Source organism: Vidua chalybeata, chromosome Z, assembly GCF_026979565.1.
Source record: "Vidua chalybeata isolate OUT-0048 chromosome Z, bVidCha1 merged haplotype, whole genome shotgun sequence".
Taxonomy (NCBI): domain Eukaryota; kingdom Metazoa; phylum Chordata; class Aves; order Passeriformes; family Viduidae; genus Vidua; species Vidua chalybeata.
The window spans coordinates 52,280,346-52,300,853 of record NC_071570.1 but is presented as its reverse complement, the minus strand read 5'-3'; the positions used below and the strand labels follow the sequence as shown (position 1 = coordinate 52,300,853).

The 20,508-nt window shown below is 41.1% G+C and overlaps 1 protein-coding gene across 1 annotated transcript in view; it reads left to right on the top strand.

The window, feature by feature from the left end:
• Positions 1-20,344, top strand: part of ECPAS (Ecm29 proteasome adaptor and scaffold) — a 61,085-nt gene extending 40,741 nt beyond the window's left edge. Inside the window, exons 30-49 of the mRNA XM_053932533.1 lie at positions 1,615-1,782; positions 2,679-2,758; positions 3,518-3,623; positions 4,239-4,286; positions 5,278-5,399; positions 6,506-6,656; positions 7,465-7,530; positions 9,323-9,412; positions 9,904-9,970; positions 10,606-10,697; positions 10,786-10,852; positions 11,085-11,276; positions 12,393-12,601; positions 13,090-13,133; positions 13,630-13,822; positions 14,397-14,541; positions 15,144-15,249; positions 15,400-15,488; positions 16,655-16,726; positions 17,517-20,344. Coding sequence (XP_053788508.1) covers positions 1,615-1,782; positions 2,679-2,758; positions 3,518-3,623; positions 4,239-4,286; positions 5,278-5,399; positions 6,506-6,656; positions 7,465-7,530; positions 9,323-9,412; positions 9,904-9,970; positions 10,606-10,697; positions 10,786-10,852; positions 11,085-11,276; positions 12,393-12,601; positions 13,090-13,133; positions 13,630-13,822; positions 14,397-14,541; positions 15,144-15,249; positions 15,400-15,488; positions 16,655-16,726; positions 17,517-17,656 — 2,247 coding nt within the window. The 3' untranslated portion in view covers positions 17,657-20,344. The remainder of the gene's footprint in view (positions 1-1,614; positions 1,783-2,678; positions 2,759-3,517; positions 3,624-4,238; positions 4,287-5,277; positions 5,400-6,505; positions 6,657-7,464; positions 7,531-9,322; positions 9,413-9,903; positions 9,971-10,605; positions 10,698-10,785; positions 10,853-11,084; positions 11,277-12,392; positions 12,602-13,089; positions 13,134-13,629; positions 13,823-14,396; positions 14,542-15,143; positions 15,250-15,399; positions 15,489-16,654; positions 16,727-17,516) is intronic.
• The last annotated feature ends 164 nt before the right edge of the window (positions 20,345-20,508 follow it).

Sequence of the window (20,508 nt, the reverse complement as noted above, 5' to 3'; positions counted from 1 at the left end):
ATTTAGCAGGCTGAGAAAAAAATTAGGATTATTTGAATTTCTTTCAACAAAACTTTGGTATCAGAGTATTCATATAATCCTACATTCCCCTCTGAATTATCTGACATACTTTTATTTTTTTTTTGAGTGTGCTTAGAAGGACAATTCTTAATGTGTTCAAGCAGTGATAATGTTTTGAAAACTTGATGAATTTTTGGATGCCAAGGAAAGAGATCTTTGTTATTTAAGGAAGCAGAGTAAAAAGTAATCAGCAAGTTGCTAAAAAGCACTGTTGTCAAAATATCCCTTTTTAACTCAAGTTTTGATATTTTAAAACAGTTGGGAGCTTTAGCAAAGCCAAAATACTGTTGGATCCACTTCCAGGTGAAAAAAGAAGCATCATAAGTTTGAAGATTTAGGTGTACTATTCAGAGCTTTAATGTGGGGACTCTTCACTGGCTTCACAGAAGTATGGAAGAACTTGTTTTGAGTTCCTGAAAACAACACTTAGTACAAAAAACAAGTCCCAGCTTTAACTCTCATCCAGAGTTTGACAATTCAGCCCCTCTCAAGACCTCCCTCAGCACTATGACTTTAAAAGCACAGGAGTATGGTTAGGTTCCTGACCCTTATGGACTTTCTCCAGCCCGGATGAGTTAGGAAAATCCTCTCAGAAGGTGTGGGTTGAGCTTTGGCATTTGAAGAATTTGCAAAGTCTTTTAAGTTGAAGGGGATATCTGGAAATTTGGGCTCTAAACCCCCAACAACAGCTAAACAGAGCATGCTGTTCAGGGCCTTGGAGGTCATGCTTTTCCTTACACTTTCTGCAACTTCTTGCTTTTCATGGCAGTGATCCGAACTGAAAATATGTCTTTATTGCTGTTTTCTAGATTAACCCAAACAACACATCCTGTCCTTTGAAGTCCCTAGTGTGGGGTTTTGAGTGGCAGCTTTTGACATTGCAAGTCAGAAAACATGTGGTCATTAAAGGCAGTCACTACACTGCCTTCATTGAGTAATTTCTTCTTGGGCTATCCTGACAAATCTCATGGGACCTCACAGGCAAGCATCAGTTCCACTGTTTTAGAAGTGACAGTGGAACTGACAGTGTTGGAGAAAAGAAAAGGTCATAAAAGAATACTGAAGTTTGAAGTAAATATGGACAGATGCAAAATTATAACCCCTAGAAATTTCAGGTTTTAGAAATAAGGTGGAGTTACTTTGTTTTTAGTTTTTCAGTTCCTAAGTTACTCTAATTTTTCTTAATCAGCAGAGTTGTAAAGAAACAGTGGCCCACCCTCACCAGTTTAGCCAAGAAATAATCTCTTTTAGAAGAACGTATTTAAATCTGCATAGTTTTAATTCACTAGTACTATTTCTGCAAATGCGATCAGTCAGTATCTTGAATTTAAGGTTGGAAGAAAGTTTTGAAGTAGTATGTTGTCTGCTGAGTGTGAGATTACTGTGTTATTTTAGCAGTGAGGATGGGCTAATTCTAGTACCATTCTAGACCTTTTGATCTGGTCTAAATCTGAACCATGTCAGTCAATTTTGCTCCTGACTGTGGTGTGCCCATGAGCAATAACTGGGTGAGTGAACAATATTTCAACAAATACTGTTTTGTTGTTTTTTCAGGGAGCAGCTTTTGGTTTCAATGTGATAGCTGCCAAGGCTGGAGAGCAGCTGGCTCCATTTTTGCCCCAGCTTCTTCCCCGGCTCTACCGTTACCAGTTTGACCCCAACCTGGGCATTCGACAGGCAATGACCAGCATTTGGAATGCATTAGTCACTGACAAGTCGATGGTGAGTGACCAGCAAAGTGCGGCAAGGGGCTTTGCTGCCAGCCAGCAGTGTATTGGAGATCCTCATGGGACAGATGCATTTTGTGAAAGGAGGGGCAGTACAGAAAAAGTTGAGGTATTGCACTGGAAAGGAGGTGTTTCAATCCATGGATGAGCTTGGAGCTTGCCAGAGGTTTTGCACTCTCTCTTATAAGTGAAAGGATTTTGCTGACCTTGTTTGTGCAGCCAGCATTAAAATGTATTGTTTACTTAAAATGGGGTCTTTCCACTTTGATATTGCTTTGATACTGCTTATGATAAGTTTTTCAGGAATCCTTATGGCCTAAGATACCTTCCTAAAGGAAGAGCATCTAAATATAGTATCACAGTTTTTAAGTGGGAGGAAGGTCGTGGTTGGAGGCTATTCCATCTATTTGAGGAGCACTCCTCCCTGGTGTATTTCAAGAATAAGTGATTTTCATAAGATACCCTTGCTCTGGTTCTGCAAGGCTTGGAATTGGGTTTGCATTTTTTTCTTCTAGGAAAGCTGATCTTAATGTGAAGTCAATTCACTCTAATCCTTCATTAAAGCACAATTGCTTCTTGAGTAAATACATGTTTGGTGCTGCATTTTAACAGTTCAGCTGATAAAGGCCTTAGGGGACTCTTCTTGTTGCATCTTCCACAATGTTAAGCACTTGAGCAGTGCAGAGAATGGCATGTCTAAAGCACAGTCAGAGAAAATTTGCACAGCACTGGCAAGCATTAGTTCATCTCATGTGGCTGAAAGCAGGTTGTATTTTGCTTTCAACCTGCAAAATACAACCATTTTGTTTGTTGGACTCTTTTTTAACAGAGTACTGGACAAGGGTGCATAGCTGTACTTGTTTCATGATTTTTCCTTTTTTTCAATTATAGATTGATAAGTACATGAAGGAAATTCTTGAGGATTTGATCAGTAACCTAACCAGCAGTCTTTGGAGGATCAGAGAATCCAGGTATTGCTAGGAAAAGTATTAGATTTGTCTTTGAACTTCATTCTTTTCTCTTTTCACCATAAACTTGTTAATCTGAAGAGATTGAGGAGGAAAAGAGGACATATCCTTTCATCATGATACAGCCCAGCCTTGTAGCTTGCCTTTGGAAGTATGGTACAATCTTGAAGGTATTTGCCTGAAATTTTTTCTGGCATGTTGCTTTATACTAAAGAACATCTTCTGAAGAATGAGTTTTCTGGTTACTAGTTCTTGCCCATCCTTGAATCTGAAATAATGCTTTCTCTTAGAAAACCTTATCAATCCAACAGTTATGTACTTGGCAGCAGTATGCCATTTTTAATAAACTGCTTTTTGTTTTTAGTGGTTTGTAGCTATGCTGTATTGAAAACCTCTATTTTAATTTCAGTTCCATACTTCATACCATTTTGGTTTCTTCTTATTGTATGCTTAAAGAAGAGAAGACTAAAACAGTTTTGTCACTGGAATGTTTAGTTAGAAAAATGTAGCAGTTTTCACCACAGCAGCCTTTTTCACCTCCTGTCACCTGTTTCACGTTTTACCTAAACGCCTGAGCATCTTTTTCTCTGCCAAAGGAGACATTCTTGTGACAGAGTAGATTTAGTGTTTGGGGAAAGTAAGGAGTGTGAAACAGTTCTCATTTTTCTAAACTATTTATTTATATTTATAAGGATATCTGAATATATACATCTATATCAAGTAAGAACACTGTGTGAAAGAAATAAAATTCCCTGTTTGCAGTTGTCTAGCACTAAATGACTTACTAAGAGGGAGACCTTTGGATGATGTCATAGACAAGCTTCCAGAGATCTGGGAAGTCCTGTTCAGAGTGCAAGATGACATTAAGGTAATGGAACTGAGAACTGCATAGGAATCTTCAACAAACAGTACAGTGATCAAGCTCTGAGGTATTTAAAGAGAGATTCTCTGACAAGTGAGCTTGAAGCCAGTGGGAATTTTGAGTATTAAGCAGACTAGAAATTCATGCTCCTTGAAAGTAAAATTTTCTTGCCACGTTGGAAATTCTCTTTGTTTGAAGTGTTGGGTTTTGTTCCTGCTGTGCTTATTCTAGATGATTTGAGATTTTTCCTTGATATAAAAGAATTCCTGAGTGGTTGCTTAACTTTTGAATATAAAAACATTTATTTTGTACTTCTAGTATGCTGAACTGATACATGGTGATGTATGGCGTGCTGAACTTGAATATATGACATCAGAGTCTTTGGGTCCTTCCAGGTTTCAGCTCTGTCAGTATATTGATTGTACCAGATAGTCAGATGGACCAAAGCCAGAATTTCTTTTAACAATGTTTTAATACTTTCTTCTAAAGATACTGCTACTTTCTATTAAGTATTGACCATGAAGATAGCCTTGTCTGTTCTAGTGTTAATGCTTATCAATTAATATTAATAATTCTAGAAGAACAAAAATAACAGAAGTAATTGATGACTTCTTTTTTTAGGAGACTGTGCGAAAGGCAGCAGAACTAGCCCTAAAAACTTTAAGCAAGGTAAAACTCTACAATTTTGTCATATGCACATGTAGACAAGGCATGTATGGTTTTGATGTCAGGAGTGACTATAGACTATGTTTACTTAGAGGATCTCTAGTGTAAGATCTAGTTGTGAAAGACTGAACTGTGAAAGACTGCCCTAGAGAGCAATTGTGGTAAGCATCACCACTCCCCTGTACTTTTATTGGTGCTAGTGAAGTCCTGCTGCTTGAGGGTAATGCAATGTTAAAGTCTGTACAAGCAAATGAAGAATATAATAAACTGTGGGTTTTTCCTCTGATGTTTTTTCCTTACTTGGGAGTGGAATTTAAGTAAATTCACTGTAAGTTCAACAGTTTACCAAGATTGACTGATCTAGTTGACCAAGCCTGGTGGTACGTCACTGGTATGAAACAGAGGAACTGTGTATGTATTCCGCTGTGATGGTGTTACTGACAGGTTTTTTTGGGTGTAGTACACGTATATCACTTGATATTTTGTTCGGTAATCCTCTGAAAAAGTCACATTAGTGGCAGTGGATCCAAAGTGCTGTGTTTGAAATTGCAGTCTTCATAATGCATGACAGTTTAATGCTGCAAGTGAGGATCCAAAATGTTGTTGTGAAAGGTTGTGATTGCAGAATCTGTTCTCATCTGGGACTTGCTGCTCTGCTGTGTGGAATGGTTGAGTCCCTATAACCATCCCTACATAGGCTGTTCTTCAACTGAGAGGCCGTTTGGTTCATCTGTTAATCCAGATTCAGGTCAAGGCCTGCTAGGCTCTGAATTTGTCTTTTCTGGAAGTGGACTGTAGTTGAAACCCCTTTTAGGAATGACTCTTAGGGATTAACTACCTTTTAGAAAATGAAGGTGTAACAAAGCCTGGGCTTGGCTCTGAACAGTTTGTCTAGTTGCTGTTGGCTTCTTCTGTGTGAAGGAGAAGATGCTATAATATAATCTGAGGGGGAGGTTTGTACATGTTTGTAGCACTGATTCTCACCTGTCCCCAGGTCTGTGTGAAAATGTGTGACCCCTCTAAAGGAGCAGCAGGTCAGAAGACAGTAGCTGTGTTGCTCCCTTGCCTCCTAGACAAAGGAATAGTAAGCACAGTTGCTGAAGTCCGATCTCTCAGGTTAGTTTTGCACCATGTAAGTTCCTGGGGTCTTGACCAAAGACACCAAGCTTATTCACCTGAGTTGCAGAATGTTCTTTGTGTTTGAAGTGACAAGTTGCTCCCCAAAAGAGCTTTCCTGCTGAATTCTTTTTTCACAGAGTTTAAACAGCAGCACTGAGAACTCTGCTTGTCTTTTGGGAGTATGTCACCTCTCTGCAAATGTTCAGATTCAGTTCCCATCAGGAAGTTCTTTTCTCCCTGTACAAATGGCAGGCTGATCCAGAAGCAGTGTGCCATGTTAAGGCAGGCCTTTGGGACAGGCATATTTGTTCTGGTTGCAAACAAAAAGGCCCATGGTTCTTCAAAAAGCCATGTCTGATTTCACAAGTTCTTGTGAATACTGACAGTTCACATCGCACATGTGACTGACTACATTTGGTCACACTGTTCAAATACATTTTATGTATTTTAACAGTTTAATGTCCCTTGATGTGTAGGGACTTTATATGCTTGTCAGTTTATAACTTTGTTTATTCTTTCCTTTGAGGGACAGAAAAACTGGAAAATTCAGAGTTGAAGGGTGGCTAGCTGGTCTTCATGAAAATAATTCTTAGGAAGGCTAGAAGGCTTCTAACAAAAGAATATTTTGTGAACTTTTTTCATTCCTTTTGAAGATATAAAACCCCTTTGTCAAAATGCAGCATGAGAGATGTGATCAGTCTGAAACCGACTAGTAAGGTTTGAATAGATTATTGTAACTTGTCTTTTCTTGGGCAGAGACAGTGCCCAGTGACTGGGGTGACTCAGGGTGAGTCAAGGTGACTTTGCCCAGTGCTTGTTTGAAACATGGGGGAGTGTTATTTCTTCCCTCATCTGTCTGCAGTACTGCCTCTTTACCCATTCCCTTTGTGATTCCAGGGCCAAGGAAACAATCTCTGGCCAAAATATATGTAACATTCCTTGGAAGCTCAGGGCTAGGGAATAATTTTGTATAAGCAAAAATTACACATGGTTTTGTTTGAAGGAAGATTTATATTCGTATATCTGGATTACAGTAGATCAGAGAGGCTTTTCAGATCATTTTGTGTGTATCTCTGTTGACGTTCCCTTGAATATTTTTCCAGCATTAACACTCTTGTGAAGATCAGTAAAAGTGCTGGGTTTATGCTGAAACCTCATGCACCAAAACTTATCCCAGCCCTGTTGGAATCCTTGAGTGTGCTGGAGCCTCAAGTCCTCAATTACATGAGTCTTTCTGCAACAGATCAAGAGAAAGTAAGTGCAGCTATAATGGGGAAATATCAACAGAGCAGAGATGACAAAGGTTTAATCTTCATTCAGTGAAAGAAAAAATAGCAGATTTAGTAGAGAGGTGTTCAAGAAGTAAAGAGAAATAGCTAATAAGTTACTAAAAAGTTTGGTCACGGAATATGGCTGGACAAATGTGGGAGTTTTTTTGAAGGATTGGGATTATTTTTATTCCCTAGAGCACTATATGTTTCCAAAAGTGAAGAGCAATTTTAGTAATCTGGTTTTAAATGTCACTGCTGTTTTTCCCAAGGCATTAACTTCAGGACTTCATATAACTTCAATTGGAAGGTCTGCTGTAGCACTATGGGCTGGAGGTGGATGTTGTCAGCACCATGTTCTTTAATTGTTGTCAAAGTACCATATTAAACAATCACAGTCTTCTTAAGAAAGTGATTGAAACCCATTGATTAGAAACAAATTTAGCTAATTTCATTGTGATTAAATTAGGTTATCCCTTTGCAAATGAAAAGGGAGTGAACAATATAAACAGTTCAGTGTGAGATTTTATCTCTCCCCCCCCCCCCCCCTTTGTTTTCTCTTCTTCTCTCCCTCCCTCTAGAACATCCCTCCGCCTCTGAAAGGGAAACTTTCATAGTCTGTAGGCATAATTGCTTGCTCCATGCATCTGAAATAGATTTTAGTGTAAGGTAGTGAGTTACAGCTGGTGGTATTGCCCTTTCTACTGTTTTCATGTTGTGTTTACACTTGGATTTGTTTGGTGTATTTCCTGTTGTTTTGGGGTTTTTTTTTGTGTTTTTGTTTTTGTTTTTAGACTGCAATGGATAGTGCCAGACTTAGTGCTGTCAAGTCATCTCCCATGATGGAAACCATTAACATGGTATGTATTGATTTAAGAATGTTGTAGAAGAAGAGGAATTAAAATGGAAGCTTTACAGAATATCTCTTCAGGGTTTGTTTTCTTACCACATCTCCATGTGGCTGTATGTCCACTTCCTTTTTCATGTACAGATGTCTCATCATGCACCAGTGCTTTCCTCTCAGATCAGTTGTGAATAGCTTCGGCTCCATTTGGAGTCAGATGGATTACTTCTTCATCTAAAGACCTGCTTGCTTTGATGAAAAGGGCATCCTTCAAGTGCTTTTCTTTGGATGGAGCCTCAGCTGATTCTAGGTTATGTTAGCTAGCATGTCTCTTCATCTCTGGCCCACAACTCCAAAACCAACTTCTCACCTGGGCCTTCAATTGATGATAGTCATTGCTGGTAAGGCATAAATGCTGTTCAGCCATTGCCTTGTGGTGCCTTAGATATTCTTATCTGGGCCTTGTCCATACTTTCATGGTGGAGGTACTTAGGGAGAATGCTGAAACCACTGGAAGGACTGTCAGCAAGTGGTGTTTGGCACCAGAGTTTCCTGCTGCTAAAGGAGGAGTTGCTGATGCCCAGATGCTGTGCTGTAGGATCTGTCCTAGCAGAACTCCTTGTCTTCTGTAGGTACCTGTCCCTTCCCAAAAAAAGGCACCTCTTGTCTGCTCAGGCATTGCATACAGCCAGGGGCATGTGGGCAGGTAGAGAATGTGAGGGTTGAGTAAGTTTTAGGAGAGTTGTAGCCACCAGAGCAATTTCTTGTCTTCTTGACTTCTGGAAAAACAGGAACAGCAAGACCTCCTGTACATGGAGTTGCGTTTTGGTGTCAGGTGAAGTGGTCTCTATAAACAGAGTGTAAAGTGGTTGGAAATGAAAGGTTGTATGTAAAAGTGTATGTGCTGCAACCCTGCAGGCTGCTACAGCTGCTGTTGTCCCTCTTCCAGGCCATGCCCTACCCTGCCAGCCCTGGAGGAACAGCTGTGATACCCTGATCATTGATTGGGATTTTGTAGGGTAGGGGAGAGATAGTAATGGCTTCCCTGGAGTATTGTGAAGATGTCCTGGCTTATGATCAACCTCCTCTATTATTCTGCCCCTGACTGGGAGATTATATGGATAATTTCCTTCACCATACCAATGAGGGAGGGGGAAGTATCCGTTGATCTGACTTCGGAAGTTCAGTTACCTTCATTTAGTATGTGATCCCTTTATATGCTAGACAATGGATCTTGCCTCTGGTAACAGTGTATTAGACAGAGTGCTGGTAACATGAGGCTTTCTGTTTTGCCTAGTGGCATTTTAGGCATAACAGATTAAAAATTATACTGATCACATCCCTTTTCTACCTTTATGTCATTTATGCTGCTTGTTTGTCTTGACCTGTTTAAAAACCTGTCTTGACTGGTTTCATGTCACTGTCTAGTTTATATATATTGTTGCTTCCTGATTTCAGAGAGTTGGGGAAATGTTGGGTTTTGTTCTAAGATGCCTTTGCATCTCGTTCTCACCTAGTGTGTTAGCTTCAGTCTTCCTGAAGAGTTGGAGTGCAGGAGAACATCAGTTCCAGCAAATAATAGTTTTAGCAAGGTCAGCTCAACAGAAAAGTGGGACAGGAGACACTGTATGTCATGGAATCCACTTCATGTGGGCTTTTTCTCATCATGCAGCAAGCTTTTGTGATTCAGATGAGGACAAGCCAGCAGTATTGAGGCAACCTCCACTAGGAATACGCCAACTTTACCATCATTACCTTTCCTGTTTTTACTTTTTTTCTCTCTCTCCCTGTCTCTTGCCTTTCTCTAGAGCTTGCAGTATTTGGATGTGTCTGTCCTCGGTGAATTGGTCCCTCGGCTGTGTGAACTGATCAAAAGTGGAGTTGGCCTTGGCACAAAGGTACGTCTGTGCTTTTAATAGTTCTTTTGGAAATGAAGAAGGGAATACAGAGCAGTGTCAATGTAAATATGGTTCCTTTGACTATGTCTTTCAAAGCAACAGCTTGGGTTGATAGATACTGGAGTCATTTGACATCTGAGTCCCACTCCACGACATCACTGTACTGAATGTATGCTGCCCTAGCCTCTTCTAGGCTACGTGGCTGCCACGCTCTGTGACACATGAGTGCAGAAGATTTGTCCTCGATTGCTATAAATCTTCTAGCATCATCTATTCTGACTGTGGGTCCTTTTTCACTTGCTATTCTTGTCATTCGTGTTTTGCAAACTTTTACTGCTTCTACTTTTACTGCTCTTGGATTATGAGAATAGAGTTGAGTGGGTGTAGATCATGTCCCACAAGTGCAGGTAGCACCACAGCAAGTATTAACAATAATAACCAGTGACAAATACTGTTTTAACTTACCTTTGTTTTCCCTTGCAATCTTCCAGGGGGGCTGTGCCAGTGTAATTGTGTCATTAACCACACAGTGCCCTCAAGACTTAACACCTTATTCAGGTAAGGTTTGTCTCTTAATGTCAGGTTTTAAAGGGACTTTTTGTTGCTGTAGTGTTTTTTCCATTGAGTTTACCACGAGAATTATTTTTACATGTTTATTTTTATCAGACAGCTGTTTGAAGTTACCTTTTTTGTTTGAGATGCTTGGAGTAGGTTCAGTACCTCAACAATTTGGAAGAGGTAGAGGAAGGAGTTGAGGCAATTCACTAGCATTGAGCAGGAATAGGCAAAAATATTTCTTGTCTTTCTTGGAGCAGTCTAACAATGCCTGTGTTAGTGCAGCACTGTCACTATGAACTTGTTCTTTCACCTTGAGTTATGGGTGGACCATGAACAGCAACTTTGCTTCATTTGGTCTCTTCTGATAGTAGAAAGAACCTCACCTTTCTGTTGCAGAATAGAAATGAAGCTGAAATCATGAAATCATGGAGTGCTTGCATATAGGAACATTACCAGTCAAGGTGTGCAAAACACTAGCGCTTGTTTAAACATAAGGACTTACAGAGTTAACCCCAAATCCATGCATTGAGGAAAAATGCATAAGTTCAAGCAGTCTAGTGAAATGCAGGCTATTGTAATTCTTGCCAGAGGAATAAAACATAATGCTTTTGATTAAGTAAAGTTTCTTCCAACAGGCAAACTTATGAGTGCTTTACTTAGTGGCCTGACTGATCGTAACAGTGTGGTACAGAAATCTTTTGCCTTTGCTATGGGGCATCTAGTCAGGGTAAGTTGAGCTTTAAGTTTTATTTTGCTTCTTTATAGGTGATCTTCTTTGAAGCGCTTGAATAATTTGAGTCTCTTCCTTCTTACAGACTTCCCGGGACAGTAGCACTGAGAAGCTGCTGCACAAACTCAGCAGCTGGTACATGGAGAAGGAAGGTGTGTTGTTTTTGAGGTATTCACTTATAGAATACAGTGCAGAAAAAGTTCCTCCTGACATCAAAAGCTAGTAAAGAAACATTTCTATATCATGATGCTTGGTTTCACTGGCTGAATAACTCCTATACAGTGTTACACAATACTGTGCATTACTCTGCTTTCCAAGGCAAACCTAGCAGTTAAAAAGATAATCCTCCTTCCCAGTCATAAGGTTCTTGTTTTGCTCTTTCAGAACCAGTTTACAGAGCAGGCTGTGCTTTAACTGTACATGCTATGGGACACTACAGCCCAGATGTGCTGAAGAACCATGCCAAGCAGGTGCTGCCATTGGCTTTTCTTGGAATGCATGAAATTCCTGAAGAAGAGAAAGGAGAGAAAGAGAATTCTACTCTGTGGACTGAAGTTTGGCAGGAAAATGTACCTGGTACGTTATGTTAAGAATAGTAAAGCTTTCTGGGAAGCATGGGACAAGAAATAGCATGATTTCTGGAATTCCATTTTGAAAATACAGTTTTCATGGTAAGAGATTTGGATAGCTTGTTCCCATTTTCTTCCTTGCTCTAGATTTCTTGTACAAAGTTTGCTTTCTCTGGCTATTTAAAATAATTACAGGGGCATTGATCGCAAGGGTGGACAAGCACAATAGAAGTATTTTAAAATTGTGGTACAGTGAATGCCACTGTAATGTCGTGCTGATGGTACAGATAAGTAGACATCTTTGGAAATTTTTATGCCAGCCTGTAGGGACCGCTGCACACTTCAAAGTTACAGGGGCTTTGCCCTTTCTCTCTTTTGGAGATCTCTGTGGTAATACCTCTGGTTTTAGATTCAGTGAATGAATCTATGCTATAGAAATGCAGTTCTTTCTATAGACTAAGATCTGGATGTATTATAGTATTGTTTTGCTGATTCTTTCAGATTTCAGATCTGGTTCCTCAGTCACCAGATGATTTTTCTGGAGTCTGAGAAAGGAGCTGAAAAGGTTCTCTAGTGACCTGTTCTTGGAAGAAAAAAAAAAGACATTATATTCCTTGGAAATAGGCTAACACAATGTCTAGTGTCTGCTATATGGAAGGACTGAAATGAGCTCTGTGTCTAAATACACAACAAAGACTTTATGTCGTATTATGTTCTATATGAAAAGAACCCATCTTCAGCCAGGCTGGGAGGAATTCTTCATGCTTTTGCCTGAAGTAGACCTTTCTGATGTATCTCATAGCCAAAAACCCCAAGAGATCTGTAACTGGTTGGTTTTTGTTTTTTTCCAGGGTAGCACTGGTCTTGTTTGCTTGTGGGTTTTTTTTTTTTTTTGTGGTTTTTTTTTGTTTGTTTGTTTGTTTGTTTGTGGTTTTTGTTGTTGTTTGTGGTTTTTGTTGTTGTTTGGTTTTTTTTGGTTTTTTTTTTGTTGGTTTGTGTTTTTTTTGTTTGGTTTTTTTTGGGTTTTTTTTTTTTTGTGTTGCTTTTTGGTTTTTTTTTAAGTAAGATCAAAGGTATACTTGTTTTGTAGCAAAATTATAGTTTTCCTCCATTTGACATGCAGGTACTCAGGGTGGGATCAGACTGTATTTGCAGGAGTTGATATCCATCACCCAGAAGGCTCTGCAGTCCCAGTCCTGGAAGATGAAAGCTCAGGGAGCAGCTGCCATGGCATCAATTGCCAAGCTGACAGGCTCCCTTATACCGCCACATCTGGGAATGGTGCTCTCTGCACTGCTGCAAGGCCTGCCAGGGAGAACCTGGACTGGGAAGGTAAAGAGGGAATTGTCACCTCATGGTTTGCTGTGAGCCCAGCAGCATGCAGCCCTTGAGCCAGGAAATGCAATGTTCTCTGCTGCAGAGCAGCACAATAAGAATGCTGATGCAGGGAGTCTGCCTTTTGTCCTGCATTTAGCAGATACAGAAATGACTGGGAAGATAAGATAGGTGAAATTCAGACTGCTTTAGGAGTTGGGTTCCCACTTAGACTAATTCCACTGCACCATTTCTAGCCTGGAGGGATACTAGAGTGTGCTCAGAGGTGCTGCAAGGCCCCTTTTTGCTGCCAGTTCCATGCAGATTGAAAGCTAAGTCCTCTGCAGGAGGGGTGGCAAGAGATAGACATTGCTTTCCCAAACAGATGTCACAGACATGTTTCCCCACTGCCCCTTGCAGAAGAACACAAAGATTTGCCCTGTGCAGCAGGACCGTGCATTTTGGCTGTGTGGCACTTCCTAGTGATGTCTCTTCTGTCATTGCAGGAGGAGCTGTTAAAGGCCATTGCCAGTGTTGTTTCTGTGTGCAGGTAAGTGGCTTGAATGAGGTGGTACCTTCAGGATCTGAGATCTCAAAAGGGAGGTTCTTGTACAGTGTTATTGCATATAACTAAGGAGATTATAGAAAGTTTGTCATCACCATCCTGAACTCTTATCAGCATATGAGGAGCAAGTGATGCTTCAGAGAGACCTGCAGAAGTAAATGGTTGATTTAGAGAGGAAGATGAGGATGTTGAGAGGCCACAATTGCTAAGAGGAAAGCAGATACTAAGGGGAAAGATGGAGACCTTAAATAGGAAGAGGTGGAAGAGTAGTGAGGGAGCATCTGACTTGGAAGCATATGAGAAAAGAAGAGAATAAAACAGGGAGAGCAGACAAACAGTGAGAAAGAGCACCCCAGTGTAACTTCTGTTACAATTACTGCTAGGCAACTGAGTGCCTGGATGCAGGAATTAACTCCTCTCTGGGAACAGCATATTTTGGGAAGAGATGAACATAATAGTGTCCATGTGCCTTGCATTTCAGTGCAGAGCTGCAGAAGTCAGTGCCAGGTCAGCCCACCATCACAGATGTTGTCCAGGCTCTCCTGAAAGAATGTCATAAAGAAAACCTGAAGTATAAGATGGTGGCACTGCGCTGTGCAGCTGAGGTGCTGCAGGCAACAAAGGAAGACCGGTTCCAGGAACTTGCTGATATCATCTTCCCCATGATAAAGAAGGTGACAGTTCAACTTCCTGAGTTTTCTCTTTCAAAGCAGAACACCCAAGTGGTGATAGTTCAGTGATGCTGGCTGCATGCCATACTTCTCCCCAGAGGGCTGATGATATGAGGGATTCCCCACACTCAGCCAGATCTTTGGTGGGGCTGAATACCAGACAGTTGGTGAGCCTTGGGGTGGTTCTGCCTGTGCTGCCCAAATTCTTAATTAGCCCAGCTGTTCTCTAGACAGAGTCCTGCCTGTGATGTTCACCACTGCCCTGTTGCCACTTGAAAAGTTAATTCCTGACTGCTCTATAGGCAGCAAAAGGCTCCTGGGAAGCTGTGTAGAGTGTTTGTGTTTAGTATCAGCAGAGCCTTGCAACTCTGGGAGTGGGACTTGTGTAGCACAGGCACGTGTCTGGGTGCCAGGCCATAGAGCCTGCTGTGCCCCTTTACAGGCTGCCAGCAGTGCCAGAGCTGGGTGTGAGGGCTGCTGTGTGCAGGCTGCAGGGGAAGACCAAGCTGCACTGCATTGTGTGCTTAGCCTGCCCTCATCCTTCTGTCAGTTACACCTTCCCCCATGGCCTCCACAGAACTCTCTGGAGAGCACGGGAGCAGCTTTTCCAAAGCATGGTGAAGAGGATGAGGACATGAGGGAGAAAGAGGTTCAGATGGAGTCCCTGATCTGTGCCTTCGAGACCCTGGGCAAAGCCTGGCCAAGGAGCCCAGAGACACAGCGTAAGTCAGATGATGACAAGCAGAACAAACTATTTTCTCTTAAAATGAAAAGCAGAAGAAGGGAAGGACCTGGAGATCACATGCAGAGTGAGAAGAGTGCAGGAAAAGATGCAGGATCTCACTGCAGGCAGATTGTAAGGGTCTTCAAGTAAGACAGCTGCCCCAACAGCTTTCATGCAAAATAAGCCATCCTTGGGAAAAATCTTTACTGTTGTCTTAAATTCACTTCAGAAAAATGTTCTGAGTTTATAGATGTGCAGGATGAGTGAGGTGGCTTGTCTAATGAAAAGAAGCCTGACTCTGCTGCTCACATTTACATTTGCATCAAAGCTAGTACAAGAATTGGGAATACCTGGAGAGGGTTGGGAAAAGGTTGTTTTTATTAGCATGCCAGAGTGTGTAATGCAGCTGTTTTGTCTGCCAGCATTTGTAATATGTGAGTTAATGTGGTGAAGATTTTCAGGGTCACTTGTTACAGGATGTTGACTTGGTCATATGCAGTGATTAGCTTGATGTCACTTGTTGAGGAACACTTTGAAGACAGAGCAGTAAGTGTTTGCCTTTCCATGTGGTAACACAGTGATGCCCTTATTCTCCTGTAGGTTGCTATCGCCAAGAGTTTTGCAAGTTAATGTGTGACCGTCTGAAACTCAGCACATGGAAAGTGCAGCTTGGAGTGCTACAAGCCATGAATGCCTACTTTCAGGGGTAATTCTTTCTGCAATCTCCTTCAGTGATTTGTCTTCTCTTTCTTCCTTGAAACTGTTTAATGAATTTGATGACACTGAATTCATGGAGAAGTTGAGCAAACTTCTGTCCCAGTGGTGCAGGATGCCTGACTGTTTTTGCATTTGACAGGCTAATGCTGTTTGATGAGGAGCACTCTGACCCTGTGGCTTTGACAGAAATACTGTTGGATACCTGTTCCTCTATCACTCATTCTTTAGGTAAATGGACTTCTCCTGGTTTGTGATGGATGATGAATTACTTGTTAATACTGTTGTCCTCTGGGGGTTTGTGTGGTAGAGGAAGTGCACAATAAGCAGAAGTTATCAGAGGTAACATTTAGCCGTTCCTTGCACTGTAGTGATTATTGTGAAGTTGCAGTGTTCTGTGCAGGATGCAGTTCACAAAGTGTGTTCCTCTGGTGTAAGAGAGCTCTGCAAGGGGAGGGAGAGGCAGACAGTAGACTGTGCAACCTCTCAGAACACAATCAAGCTATTCCTGATTTAATGAAACACAAGCTCTTCTCCTCCACCATTCAGACTTCTTAAATACATCTGCATTATGTATCCAAGATTATAGTATCCAAAAGATACCCCAAATTTTCTCAGCCAGTGCATGAACCTCCAAGGCTTAGAGGCAGTTTGTGCTCTACTGGAGAGTGGCACCCATATATAAGTGCTGCTTGTATCATGTTGACAGTCATGGGCCTCTTCATTACTTCGGTAGTGTTCCCACTTGTCCTGTGACTGTAACAGTGCCCCATATCTCGTACCTGCATGTGGTCTTGTTTCTGATGTGCCTAGGGACAGCACTTATTTTAGTGCTAGCTACTAATTTTCAGAGACCCCTTTGGATAAAGTTTCTTTTAGGTATCAGTCCTCACGGAATGAGGATTAGGGTTCTCACTATAGTAAGATTTTAGCTCAGAGACCAAGTAACTTTTTTGTGACAAGCTTGTGCTTGATGGCTGGCATGGGGTTTATGTACCGTCATTTAATCCTGCTTGTTAACATTTGTATGGTCTCTAGCCAGTACAGCTCACTAGAACATTCTGTTACACACAGAAGTTGTCTGCCATCACCCTGCAGCTATGGCAGCATTTTGTTCCCTGTTGAAGTATGTAAGGAACAGCAGCTCTGTGGTAGTGCCAGAGGCAATGCATAAAGTTTAGTTGACTTGTCAGCCTTCATTTGTTGACTTTCTGCCATTCAAATGTGCCTAGTGTTCAAGTGGCACTGCAGACTGACAGCACAAACAAGAGCTCAGTGAAATGTGTTAGCAAAAGTGGTCTGGAGACCACAGAGGTGACTGCTTTTTTGTAAGGTTAATGCATTTGATTCTCAACATGGTTTTGGGTTTTCTTGTCTGTTTTCTTTAAATCTCTTAGAAAACAAAAGCTACACATCCATAAGAACAGAAGCTTTGTCTGTGATACAACTGCTGCTCACCAGACTACAAGGTGAGACTTTTTACTTGCCACCTGGAAGAGCCACTGCTTGGTAAAGATGGCACCTGGCTGTATGGCCTGGAACTCCAGAGAGATGGCTTTACCTTCTGCTTGCAGCGCTGGGTGATTCTGGGGAAGCTGGGACTTGAAAGTAGGAGAGGCCTTGAAGTAACCAAAGCTAATATCAAGTTCTAAAGTACCATTGGATACCATTTCCTTTGGTGAGGAAAGCGTTCAGCAAGCAGAGTCCCACATGGAGCTCACAGAACTGTCTTGTCAGATCTGTCTGTGTTATGTTCAAGCTCCATAAAGTTTGGTTTCTCATTATTACTTAGTATTCAAGCCTTGCAGAATTGTCTTCATAGGGTGAAGTTTTCTTAGGTCTCAGGTTCATATGTGTCTGCAGTTGTTATGTAGCAAATTTTTCCTTTGGGTTTCTGGTATGCATTTCATGTTTCCTTTATTCAGGCAAAAATCTTACATGCCTCTTTCATGAGCCATTTACAACATGGGAAACACCTGGTTCTTCAGGCCCTTGTGTTCACACGTTGTAGGCTTAGACAATGACACCTGGTCTAGAGAGGTGCAACTCCCTGGCAGGAGGCAGCACATGCACCTGAGCATCCAGGTGAATCTGAGTTCTCCTGGAAGTGCAGTATAAAATGTGAGTGAAAGGTTGAAGCAGTCACTGTTTTAGCCTGTGTGGGGAAAGCAATGTCATTATGGAATTTTTTTGTTTTGTTTTCTGGTGTTCATGTTCATGGTGTTCATGTCCAATGTTTGTCTGTCTTTATCTGCACAGAAGCTCAACAGTGGGAAAGCCTGACACAAGAAAGCAGAGAGCACCTCATTCGTTCATTGTCTACGATGGCATCAGATAGCAGACCTGAGCTACAAGAGAGAGCATTTGTGTTGAAGAGAACACTTGAAAATCTTGACTAAGTTGTAAAACATAAATTTCAAAGTGCCATGTAAAACAAAAACAAAAAAGTGCAGTGGTCTGAAAATCAAGTGGGGAAATGAAGATTACTTTGTAGGATGCATCATTCCTGGCCAAAATAAAAAATGCCTTAAATTCTTTTCCCCATTAATATTATTTTTACTCTTAAGCTGATCATTAGTTGTTTTATCAGCAAATACCTCTCATCTGCCCTAGAACGTTTTGTAAGTGTGCAACATAAAAAACACAAGGGCAAGATGCTTTTTTTTTTTTTTGAATAGGCAGAAGAATGTTACTCAGACCCCTTTGTCCTTCAGAAAAACTGTTAAAAATCCACCAGCACAGAAAGTAAAACTATATTTAGTTTTCACATTTTTTGTATGTAGAGATTTGTTAACTGGTGTCTGCTCCAGTAGTGCTGGTGTTTGTTATCTGTAGAGAACAAAATGCTTCCCTTGATGAGGCCTGTGTTCAACTCCTCTGGTTTCCCAGGGACAAGGTTTCATCTGACATCCACCTCTGCTTCTGCTTGCTCTTTCCTTGCAGCCTGTTGTCTGTGCATTATGAAAGGCAGAGTACTGTTAACTTCACTCCTTCCTCTTTCTCTGACCTCAGCATGGATTGACTGAGACTATGCCTTCCCCAGCTGGCAACCTTGGCCTCCCAAACTTTAAATGAGAACTTCTTCCCCAAAAGGATGCACAAGAGAGCACTTTACTGAGCTGTCTGGGACAAAGTTGAGCCTAGTTGGTACCCAGGTGGAACACTGCTCTTCTCAAAATTGTTTTGCATGGACACTCCTTAGCTCCTGGAAATTAAAAAAAAATTGGAAAACAATCTTTTTTAGATATGTTTTTGAAGAGCGTTTGAAGTTTGAAATGACACATTTTTTTAATAGTAGTGGTAATGTTTTATTCCCTTCCTGTTTGTAAACCTGTTCTTGCTTTGGAAACCTGTAACAATGTAGACTTGTCAATATTTGTAAGGAACGGAACCATCGGTCATTTATCAGAGCCCAAGTCATGCTGGTTTCTAGCAATTTGCACTTAAGAAGATTATATCTGCATTAACATGGGAGTAAAATTGCTGTATGGTGATGTGGCCCTGCTGCCTGTCTCCTTTTTTTTTTCCTCCTCCTCTGACAAAAAACACATCTGACCACTCTTAACAACAAACTTTAATAGTGTGAAGATAGCACTGCTCCATAATCTGACCAGTATGTGTACAACTTTTTGGGGATAAATGCTTTGCTGATGGTGAAGTAAAATCATTAGTGTGGGCAATATCATGTTCATGGCTTTCAGAACCAAAAGGCTTGTTTCTTTTCTTGCAGTCTGCGGATCCTTTCAGATCCGCTCTGTTAAGGAGAGGATTGCTCAGATTGATACCATGTTTCCTCCATGCCCATTTATTCAGATTCAGGTATGCAGTACCTACTTTCCCCTCAGGTGCCATTCCCCAGTCAGTGTTTCCTGGTACTGTAACAATCTTGTTGTCTTAACTTGCTCTCCATAGGGAAGAATGTAATTTGTGCACACCTGGTAAAAGAATGTCAGGAAGAAATGGGCAGAGCTGTCCCACTGTGGCTCTTGTGTAGCAGAAACCTCAGCGAGCACTATTGCAGTGTACATTAGAACTGGTCAGTGGGCAACTTCTTGGTGCTGGGAGCTTGTGCTATGATGTTTTGATTTACACCTTGTTGCAGGGAGCTGCTCTTTGTTTACGTGTAGTTTGAACTATTGAGCACAGTGTACATTTTAAAATTTTACTGGGCAAATCATTTTGCAGTATCTTTAAAAACTTGCTTACTGTGACATGTAGTGTCATGAGTGCCCTTTTTTTTTCTTTTTTTTTTTTTTTCCTATTAGGTGAATTATTACTGGTGATGCTTTGCTGTAGCAGTTCATTGTCTGACAGGTTTTTCCATATTGGTGAGTGACAGTAACAGAAAAGCAAGAGCCTCCATGTCTCTGGTAATTTGAGTTTTCACTGTGGAATGGAGTATTCAGAGGCAATGCCTAGTATGGTCAATTGACTGTACATAGAATAACTGTAATCATTGTTAATAGCAACCTAATTTCTCTATTGGGGATTTACACTAGAGGGAAGAGCATATTCTAGGAACTCTATAAAACAGCTGGATTAACAACTCTGGCCAAGAGCATTAGGAAGGTTAGACACGGTATGACACTTTCTGAATCACAAAGCAATATGTCTTTCTTATGATTACAGAGCAGATTCAGAGCTCCTCTCTAAAGCATGTGCCTATACACAAAACCTACCTGTACAAAAGTTAATTAAGTCAGAGGTTTGATTTCTACCCCCCTCGCATTTGTAAACTTGATAGGATTAAAAAAAATAAATAGATGTGGCCTTCCTAGAGTTTCTCCTCTAAAAGTGATTGCACTATGTAAAACACACTGTACTTTGCCCAGCACGGGCATTTCTTGTGCTGCTGCAATGCTTTGTATACCTGGAGTGCAGTACGCAGACTCTACTCTAGCACTCCTGCTCTGACTTACAAGCTGTTGCTTAAATGGATGTATATTGAGAAAAGTTTTCTAATGTTGCAAGATCTCCATCAAATTTACTGTAATCTGTACTGTCCAAATATGTGAATGGTCTGACTGAAAGAAAACCCTCCTGCTTACCAAAAAGGTAAAAACTAAATAAAAACTGCATGACCTGTTCCTTGGAGTAACTGGTAGTGTTTTTTCTCCTGCAGTGGGTATTTTATAGTGTTCCTGTGCTCCAGATTCAGCCCACTGCCCTCCCTTCATGGAGACACATGGTAGCTCTGTTGCCCTGGGAGGGACTGTGTGTTTTTGAGCCCATAGCTTGGTCTCCTGAAACC